Here is a 10,987-nt window from a genome sequence, read left to right on the forward strand (position 1 = left end):
TTTTTTGCCAAAAAAACAGAAAGAAGCAAAAAATGTACTAATTCTATAAATATACTAATTTCCAAGTGTTCACGAATTTTATTTGGGTACTGTTTAATTGTTGATTATTGTTAATTGTGTTTATTATGGAGCATCGATCACGTAATTTAACCCGAGATGAATGTGCCCAAGCAGTGATACTGTCGGAAGAAACTTGGAGTTACCGAAGAATTGGTCGTCGGTTTAATGTGTCCCACACATCCGTCTCACGGGTCTTAGAAAGATTCCTCGAAACAGGGGATCATACTCGCAGACCAGGGCAAGGACGAAACCGGGTAACTACCCCTATTCAAGATCGATTTTTAAGAATATCTGCTCTTCAACAACGTTTTGTAACACATCGAAGTCTACAAATTCAGCTTCGAGACGTGCATGCTATACAAATTAGTACTGAAACTGTTCGCCAGCGACTTAGGAATACAACTTAACACCTAGGATTGCCGCCCGAGGTCCTCTATTAACTGCAGAGCATCGAAAGGGGAGACTACATTTTGCCAGAGAACACGTTAATTGGTTAGAGGCTGACTGGGGACGAGTGCTATTTACTGATGAATCCTGATTTTGTTTGTACAATAACGACAGACGTGTTCGTGTGTTGCGACGACCCAACGAACGATATGCTCAGTGTAACTTCTCACACACAAAATTTTTTGGTGGAGGATCCGTTATGGTGTGAGGTGGTATTTCTTTGAACGCACGTACGGATCTAGTGGTCATACAAAATGGAACTGTTACAGCTGAAAGGTACATATTGGAGATCCTGGAGCAACATGTAGTACCATTCACTCCTTACATCGGTGAAAATTTCTTACTAATGCAAGATAATGCCAGACCTCACGCTGCACAGACGTCAGAAATTATCTAGAAGAGGTAGAAATTAACACTATGGAATGGCCAGCACATAGTCCGGATTTAAATCCGATTGAAAATCTCGGGGATATTCTTGGTAGGCGATTAAGAGCGACACCGATCCAACCAAACAACTTACAGGAAGTGGTAGAGAGGTTGATCCAGATTTGGAGAGAACTAGACCAAAATGAAATACGGCAATTAATTTTAAGTATGGGCCAACGATGTGAGGCTGTTATACGTAGTAGAGGTGGAAACACTCGTTATTAAGACTTTTTTCATATTTTAGTTTACTTTTCTTATCATTATTTTTTTAGAATTTTCCGTTTTATTTATTTTTTTTCTCCTGTACTTCAATATTTTCTGTTATTGTTATAATTACTAATAAAATGTAGAATAAATCTGGTGAAGTTTTATTTTTTATTCTTTGCCTGTTTACAAATAAAACTGATTTATTGAAGTGGTGCGTTAATTTCTTGGAGAAGTGTATATATATGCATATAATTGTTGAGAAAACATATAATTTGCAATTAACTTTAAATTATTAAAATTATTAAAACTCAAACTAGTAATTATAATTTTTTTATTTTAAATACTAAATAACACTGTTTATAGAATCAACTTCTTTGTGACTAGGAATATAATAAACTTGTGTACCACAGTGCTAGGTCCTTAGTGTCCCTACAACAAAAAGATATGCATTTGGTATATTTTTATATATCAATAAGAAAAATGTAAAAGTCTCATAAGATATAATAACTTGTAAAAATTAAGGTAATTTTCCTTAAAAAAACTCAAAAATCCTATCACTATTCTATTACAGCTATAAAGTGAGCCATTAGGATGAAATATAAGGAAACGAAACCTAAAATCAGCAAATAGTCAGTAAGAGGAGGTGCATTGTAATTAATAATAAGTAATAACAGTACCTTGTGAGAACTTATACACTTATAATTAAACAGATATATTGTGTTATAAATATCCAAGACTTATGGAAAAAACTTTAGTTAAATGCTCCCAATTGTCACATAAAAACCTAAAACGGCAGAGCTAGATTTGTTTCTATAATATTCCAATGAAACACTAAAGAACTTTAACAAAACCGTTTGTTAGCAAAATAGCACAGTTAGTCAGACTACCGTAAATTGAAAAAAAAATATATAATATACATTTAAAAAAAAGGAATCACATTTGTCTGGCATAAAAGGATCAACATAAATAGCCATAAAAAAAAATTTAAAAACAACGAAGTTGGTATGACTTTTGCTTACTAAATAATCTGCGGAGACTATCGAAAAGTTTACCTTATGAGTATGTATGTATGAATATGTCATAGTTAAGATATTTCCATTAATTTTATATTCCTCCTTGTCGACTCTTTATTTCTTTTTTGCCTCTTTTTCTAATTGGAAATAAATTGGAACATAAGTAAATAAAGTATAGGTAAAATACAATTTGGCTTTAAATGCTGTTTTTGGAATGCCAGTTGTTGCTATTTTTTACAATGCAAATCTTGGTATAAAAATGCCTAAATCAACAAAAAGGTATTTACGCCTACTTTAGCGACTATAAGAAAAAGTTCGACACCATCAAACTTGACAAACTTATAGAACTATGACACTAAAAACATTCAGATTATTGAAAATCTGTATAGAAACACATATACAGGAATATACTCTAAAAATCCGAGAATTACTGAAAGCTTTACCTTTGTCTAGGCTGGTGTAGGACTGCATCAACGAATTAAATAAACTGGGAGACCAGAACAAAATTGAGCTTGTCTAAATCAGGCTCTTTCTGAGTACCAGGATATCAGGGCATCGAAAGCAACGAAAAAGCCAATCAACTTTAGAATCCAATGAATTAAACGAATCGGTAACTCTGGGAATACCAAAGGCTGCAGTTCGTAGGGCTCTAGAGTACTGGATCAGAGTCATAAGCGATATTGGAAGACAATCTCAAAACAAACACATAGAAAAATCTTCATTGGTGGACCATGTAGAAAAAAAAACAGAGGAACTGCTTCACATTTGCAGGAACAAACTGAGAACAGTAACAGGAATGTTTACCGTGCAAAAAAGGCATTTACAATGGAAACCTTAACTGCAGAGTCTATGATAAGGAACTAGAAACTGTTAACCATATATTATGCGACTGCTAGGCGCTCGCCCGTAAAAGAAAAAAACTGTATGGGCAACCAAGAGGAGACCCTGGTATATTTAGGACACATCAAGCAGAAGACCTGTACAGTTTTCTACATAGTACAAAAATTCTAGACTGGGTGTAGGAAACAACTAGGGACAGCAAACACAATAAGCTTTAGCTTTAGTGATTACAAAGATATTTTTGATCAGACGGGCCTAGGGAAAAAAAAAACGACAAATAGTTATCAAAAATGTTTATTTGATGAAAAAATGCCGAAGAAATGAAAAATTGGGTACTTAAGCTCCATGCATAAAAAGAAAAACAAAAAGGACCGCAATAATTGGTTTTGCTAGGAGGCTTCTCCCTAAGTGGTCTCAGGGGAATATGCTTGACATCTTCTTTAAGCAGGTTGTATGGGCAAATCATTAAAGAAATAATGGAGGAGATACCTACAACCTTAAGAAGAACAGTGGTTTTCTATATATATATTTTCTATATAAAACAGCTCATAGAAAAAATAATAGCACTTAACACTACATTGCACATTGTATTCATGAACCCTCGAGAGGCCTATAATAATGTCCCAGTCAATAACCTGTGGAAAGCCTTAAAATCATCTTATGAAGACAATGAATGTAGTATAAAAGTCGGACAAAACTACTAAGAAACTTTAAGAGTGGTAAACGACTTTGACAAAGATGCTACATGTAACCAACCTTATTAAAACCTTTTATAGATAAAACTGGAACACTGAAACACTAAAAGGTAACATATTATTTGCACTCTTTAGCGAAGCAAAAGTTTTTGGTACTAAGAATTTAGGGTGGCGTATTTAAAATTATTGAAAAAATAATGTACGTGTGTTTTATCTTCTATATTTGATACCATAATGTATTCATATAAATTGTTTTATGAAATTACGTTTTTCATTATAAAACTATGCGTGTAATTTATTATTGTTATTTACTGCTTGTCGATAATTATAAAGAGACTTTAATGATCAATTCAATAAATATCAAGATTTTATTAAAAAAAATAATTACAACTGTTGTAAAATCCAGTACAATAAAATACAATTCCACACTTTTCAATAGGAAATTAAAGCGAATTAAACATTGATAGCAAAATGGCAAGTAGGTTGTTATATTTCAAAACTACATGAACACATCTCTGACAGCGTTATGAAACGTTTGTATTATTGAAATGAAATTATAATATAAAGTTTAAAGCAGCGCACAATTTTATTACTTGTTTGTTATCTTTTGTTATAATGGATCCGCTGTCATTGTCAAATTAATCAATAACCCTGTATTGGTTAAATATGTAAAGGGTATCTAACACAACTCTAAATATTTATAAAATAGTGGTTTTATTTATCTCTTGTTTTCTAAAAATAATATTGTAATATCCAATTAGCCACTTCCCTCTTAATTTCTATAGATAATATACCGCATTCAAAACTATATATATTTTTAAATCGGAAATCGATGCAAGATAATCCTTTTTTATCTTGACTCCTTCTGATAACACTTATATAACAGTCAAGCGCAAGAAAAATTGTCAGTAGTTCAAAACTAAAATTACCCAAGTAACCATGAAGTTGTTCACCTGTTTACTCCTTGTTGGTGTTTGCGCCAGCCAGGTATTTGCAGCTCCTGGCGCTCCAGCAGAAAGAAAAGATTTAGCTACTATCTTGTTGGAAAGAGCAGCTGCACGTGCCGAAGCAATTGCTAAAAGAATCGAAGATAGTGGAGTCATTGACAAAGCAATAGCTGGGGCTGAAGCAATTGGCAAAAAAATTGAGGAAACTGGAGTCATCGACAAAGCCGTAGCTGGTGCAGAAGCTCTTGCCAAAAGAGTTGAACAAACTGGAGTTATCGACAAGGCCAAGCAAACAGCCGGACAACTTTACAAGAAAGTCGAAGACACTGGAATCATTGGAAAAGCTCAAGCTGAAGCCGGTAAGGTATACAAAACAATCGACGATACAGGTATCCTTAACAAGGCTAAAGAGCAAGCTAATGCAGTAATCAATAGCCCAATTGCTGAGTTAGTCAGACAAAGAACTCACCAGGTTATGGAGAAAGTAGGAGAGTCAAAATTAGGTGAAGCTCTTGCTGCCAAAGCAGAACCTTACATTCAAGCTGCTGCCAAATCTGGATGTGCTCTTGCTAAATCAGCAAACGCAGATGGTTTGAAGTTACCTACCGATTACCACTGTCAAGAAGAAGAAAATGCTTAAATGCAGGTAAATATTAAAAAAAACTTCTCCGGGCACAATCTATTGTCAACCAAAAGATTGACACTTGTGATTCTACAAGAATTGAATTATGTATTATTAAGATTTGGTACTTTATTTTGAACTTTATTTAATTAATAACAAACAAGAGGCTTAAATGGATCGCTATTTTATAGTGGCATATTTTTTGTTTAAAAGTCATTTTCTTCATTTAATTTTTTTTGATACGTACACATATTTTCTCATAAATATTTTATGTTTGCAAATAATACATTGTTTAACAATTTTACTACAAATTTAATTAGAAAAATGTTATTTGTAGATTCAAATATTTTTTAAACGATTTCTGAACTTGAAATTGAAAGAACAAATAAGATTTTTTTAATAATTCGCGCCAATTCTCAAAAAATGTATTAACCCATAGTAAACCATGAAAATAACAAGTTTCAGAACCATACATTTTATATATACTAAAAAAATACCAGCCACTCACCGTGCTTCAAAGGGCACGTTAAGTGGTCGGTCCCCCTGGGATAGTATGTAGGTACATCGCCACTAGCTACTTGAAACAGGGTTAAAGATGCAAACTTCGACGGAACCTGTCCGAAAGGATCTATCCGGCAAAAATGCCATACGATATTATTAATATTGTCTTCGCTGTGCATCCCATTCTAAGCCAACCTCATCTCACCTTTTGGTTCCATTTATTTTTCATTTATTAAATCCACTGTTCGATAACGTTCCGACAATTCTAATATTAAACAATATTTTTGATTTTGTGTAATATATATTACAAGTTAAATTACAATCGGATGAATCGTTATTCTCTTTTTATGTTTCATTAATATTGTTTTTATTTGTCTATTCCACTGTAATCTAGGACGTCCTTTTTTTCTCCTACTATTTTTTTCTTTTTTTTATTTTTAAGTTCCTAGAGGTATTTTTGTCCCGTCCATTTTTCGCATTTGTCCATACCAGAGTAATTTTTGTTTTTCATTCATTAGTTCTCTAATTCGTTAGTTTATCAGTTTGTCCAATAATTTTAATTTGCAACTTCTTCTCCAAAACATTATTTTCATTACATTTATTCTACTTTCCATTCTTTTATTTATCACATTCGTCTGTTAGCAATATAGTGAGCAGCTTTTCATTATTGCCTTAAAAATTTGGTGCTTAGTTTTGCTTGTAATATCGTCACTTTATATAATCGAGTGCAATTGTTGTGTTATTGCCTTTACTTTCTTTATTTTATTTATTATATTCACTTCATCTAATCCTGTTTTGTTTAAGTTATCCCCAAGTATTTGTACTGATTTGTTTGTTACAGAGTTGTAATTTATCTCCAGGTTTTCTGCGGTGTTTGCTATGACCATGTATTGCGTTTCATTATATTAATTTAGGAACCTCAGCTTCTACATTCTTCTTCCAGCCTTTTTATCATGTAGACGATACATCTTTGTCTTCTGCTGAAATTATTAGACCATCAGCAAACAAAGTGCTTTGAATATAGTTGTCAATTTTACTCCCATCTGTCCACATTTCTTGTTCCAGTTTTTTAGTGTTTTAGTGTTCCAGTTTTATCTATAAAAGGTTTTAATAAGGTTGGTTACATGTAGCACCTTTGTCAAAGTCGTTTACCACTCTTAAAGTTTCTGAGTAGTTTTGTCCGACTTTTATACTACATTCATTGTCTTTATAAGATGATTTTAAGGCTTTCCACAGGTAATTGACTGGGACATTATTATAGGCCTCTCGAGGGTTCATGAATACAATGTGCAATTTAGTGTTAAGTGCTATTATTTTTTCTATGAGCTGTTTTATATAGAAAATATATTATCAGTATATGAACGATCAAGACGAAAACCACTGTTCTTCTTAAGGTTGTAGGTATCTCCTCCATTATTTCTTTAATGATTTGCCCATACAACCTGCTTAAAGAAGATGTCAAGCATATTCCCCTGAGGCCACTTAGGGAGAAGCCTCCTAGCAAAACCAATTATTGCGGTCCTATTTGTTTTTCTTTTTATGCATGGAGCTTAAGTACCCAATTTTTCATTTTTTCGGCATTTTTTCATCAAATAAACATTTTTGATAACTATTTGTCGTTTTTTCTCCCTAGGCCCGCCTGATCAAAAATATCTTTGCAATCACTGAAGCTAAAGCTTATTGTGTTTGCTGCCCCTAGTTGTTTCTTACACCCAGTCTAGAATATTTGTACCATGTAGAAAACTGTACAGGTCTTCTGCTTGATGTGTCCTAAATATACCAGGGTCTCCTCTTGGTTGCCCATACAGTTTTTGTCTTTTACGGTCGAGCGCCTAGCAGTCGCATAATATATGGTTAACAGTTTCTCTGTTTTTTTTTCTACATGGTCCACCAATGAAGATTTTTCTATGTGTTTGTTTTGGGATTCTCTTCCAATATCGCTTATGACTCTGATCCAGTACTCTAGAGCCCTACGAACTGCAGCCTTTGGTATTCCCAGAGTTACCGATTCGTTCGATTCGTTGGATTCTAAAGTTGATGCCCTGATATCCTGGTACTCAGAAAGAGGCTAATTAAGACAAGCTCAATTTTGTTCTGGTCTCCCAGTTTATTTAATTCTTTGATGCAGTCCCACACCAGCCTAGACAAAGGCAAAGCTTTCAGTAATTTCGGATTTTTAGAGTATATTCCTGTATATGTGTTTCTATACAGATTTTCAATAATCTGAATGTTTTTAGTGTCATAGTTCTATAAGTTTCTCACGTTTGATGGTGTCGAACTTTTTCTTATAGTCGCTAAAGTCGGCGTAAATACCTTTTTGTTGATTTAGGCATTTTTATACCAAGATTTGCATTGTAAAAAATAGCAACAACTGGCATTCCAAAAACAGCATTTAAAGCCAAATTGTATTTTACCTATACTTTATTTACTTCTGTTCCAATTTATTTCCAATTAGAAAAGAGGCAAAAAAGAAATAAAGGGTCGACAAGGAGGAATATAAAATTAATGGAAATATCTTAACTATGACATATTCATACATACATACTCATAAGGTAAACTTTTCGATAGTCTCCGCAGATTATTTAGTAAGCAAAAGTCATACCAACTTCGTTGTTTTTAAATTTTTTTTTATGGCTATTTAAATTGATCTTTTTATGCCAGACAACTGTGATTCCTTTTTTTTAATGTATATTATATATTTTTTTTTTCAATTTACAGTAGTCTGACTAACTGTGCTATTTTGCTAACAAACGGTTTTGTTAAAGTTCTTTAGTGTTTCATTTTAATATTATAGAAACAAATCTAGCTCTGCCGTTTTAGGTTTTTATGTGACTTCTAATTGGGAGCATTTAACTAAAGTTTTCTCCATAAGTCTTGGATATTTATAACACAATACACAAGGTAGTGAAATTACAATGCACCTCCTCTTACTGACTATTTGCTGATTTTAGGTTTCGTTTCTTTATATTTCATCTTAATGGTTCTTTTTATAGCTGTAATAGAATAGTAATAGGATTTTTGAGTTTTTTTTAAGGAAAATTACCTTAATTTTTACAAGTTTTATTATATCTTATGAGACTTTTACATTTTTCTTATTGATATATAAAAATATACCAAATGCATATCTTTTTGTTGTAGGGGACACTAAGGACCTAGCATTGTGGTACACAAGTTTATTATATTCCTAGTCACAAAGAAGTTGATTCTATAAACAGTGTTATTTAGTATTTAAAATAAAAAAATTATAATTACTAGTTTGAGTTTTAATAATTTTAATAATTTAAAGTTAATTGCAAATTATATGTTTTCTCAACAATCATATGCATATATATATATATATATATATATATATATATATATATATATATATATATATATATATATATATATATATATATATATATATATATATATATATATATATATATAGAAAAGAATAATGCGAGTGAATAATAAAAGTAAATGATGTAATTGTATGTCTCGCAAAACAGAAAACCAAAAAAAGGTATATCGATGGATGGCAACCCGGAAACCATCAGGGTCTTCTAACTCTAATGTCACAAATTGGCCGCATTGCTCCTGTGGTGATCCTTTCCCAAGTTAACATGATCCTTTTCTAACTTGGCTGCACCGTACTGAAGACGACCAATAGCCAGAAATACGTATATACGGTTGCCCTCCATCGATATACCATTTTCAGTTTTCTGTTTTGCGAGACATATATATATATATATATATATATATATATATATATATATATATATATATATATTATATATATATATATATATATATATATATATATATATATATACAAAGGATTGGAACTTTCAGCAAAATCTTGCTACCTACGCTCTGATGAAATAAGCCAAATATTAGGGCACAAATCTTATATATATAATAAGATATCAGTTGTCTTTCAAATAGTATTAGGGTTCCCTATAACCAATGTTTATGAAGATAATTGTGGTTTAATTCTAAAGATGAGATATTTATTGTTTCCTGGAAAATAAATTTCCTGTAGTCGGCTGTGTATGATAAACCACAAAAATTTTAATCAAAGAAGAATACCTAGCAACAGCATTAATTATGGAAGAGTCATTTCGAAGACGTTCCGTCATGTAATCCGAAATGGTTCTTTTAAATTAATATACCTTTTTATAAAGAATTTTTCAATTACAATCTATTGTCTTATTTTAGCAGGTCGTGCATGAATATGTCATAATAATTGTCATTACTTGGGATTATTGTCTCTTTTATAAAGTTGGATATAGAAATGGCTCTTTTAGAATTATTTAAAGAAAATTGCATAAATTTACTTTTAATACATTGAGATATTTTTGACCTAAAACAAATAGTTACCATAATAAAAAGGAAAAACTACAACTTGGTTGTTTCTAATCGCACAAAAGATATTAAACTCCCATTGCTCCTAAAAACCACGTAGACTTGTTAAATTTTGATTGACTTCGCTCCAGTAATTCGAATTGTTCCTATTAGATACCATATAAATTCCATATAATATTCTTTAAAAATTCATTATCTTCTTGACTTTTTATCGTTACAAATTCTAATTTTTATTATAATCAGTTTTCTTTTAACTTTGAACTGTGTTGTAAGAATGGGGATAAAATTTTTGTTTTTTTTATTCGCTTTTAAAAACGCTTTGGGATAGTAACCAAGAACATTAATTTTATGATCAGTATTATCAACAATAGGCTTCGCTTTGTGTTGAAAATAACCAAAATATATTAAATTTTTAAGTAATCTCTTTAGTGCCACGGATAGTTCGTGGCCTATCTGTTTTTTTCTCTGGGGGTGGAAACTTCTAAAAACCGTACCAGGTTAACCCATCTCTAGGAATGGCTGGCGTGTATTGGATTCAGGGTAGAGGAGTACATCCGAGCCTATTTCTCTTTAGCAAAAGGAGGCCTTGTAAGCAGATGCCTTCCTGTTATCCTGCCTACCAACTAAAACCACCCTTTCCTACTTGTGTGCAGTTTACTGTCGCACGTACCGTACTTCGAAAGTGGAATATCCGCTGTAAGGCTGACGACACTTTCGGAGCACTACCTTCTTTTATCTACATCTTATCTCTGTCTTTCGTCCGGCATGTTTCTCTTCTTCTTCTTTCTTTTTAATTACTGTTCGAATTTAATTAGATACAATATTCCATCCCTCCTTACTTCCAATCATCTTTATGATCATCTCTCTCAAAGTTACATGGTT

The 10,987-nt window shown here is 32.2% G+C and overlaps 1 protein-coding gene and 1 long non-coding RNA gene across 2 annotated transcripts; one reads left to right on the plus strand and one right to left on the minus strand.

Moving 5' to 3' along the window:
• Nucleotides 1–1,454: 1,454 nt before the first annotated feature.
• On the minus strand, nucleotides 1,455–3,901 carry LOC140439976 (uncharacterized). The gene is made up of 2 exons (XR_011950773.1): nucleotides 3,750–3,901; nucleotides 1,455–1,569 (listed from the first exon to the last, which is right to left on the minus strand). It is a non-coding gene; the product is annotated as an uncharacterized lncRNA (long non-coding RNA).
• A 655-nt stretch (nucleotides 3,902–4,556) lies between these two features.
• Nucleotides 4,557–9,009, plus strand: LOC140452827 (uncharacterized). The gene is made up of 2 exons (XM_072547160.1): nucleotides 4,557–5,281; nucleotides 8,897–9,009. The coding sequence occupies exon 1, from the start codon at nucleotides 4,628–4,630 to the stop codon at nucleotides 5,273–5,275; it is 648 nt and encodes a 215-aa protein (XP_072403261.1). The 5' UTR covers nucleotides 4,557–4,627; the 3' UTR covers nucleotides 5,276–5,281; nucleotides 8,897–9,009.
• Nucleotides 9,010–10,987: the final 1,978 nt, after the last annotated feature.

This window comes from Diabrotica undecimpunctata, chromosome 1, assembly GCF_040954645.1.
Source record: "Diabrotica undecimpunctata isolate CICGRU chromosome 1, icDiaUnde3, whole genome shotgun sequence".
Lineage (NCBI taxonomy): Eukaryota > Metazoa > Arthropoda > Insecta > Coleoptera > Chrysomelidae > Diabrotica > Diabrotica undecimpunctata.

Bases quoted from the DNA above. Each gene is read 5' to 3' on its own strand.
- LOC140452827 (XM_072547160.1), top strand. From the start codon at position 4,628: ATGAAGTTGTTCACCTGTTTACTCCTTGTTGGTGTTTGCGCCAGCCAG.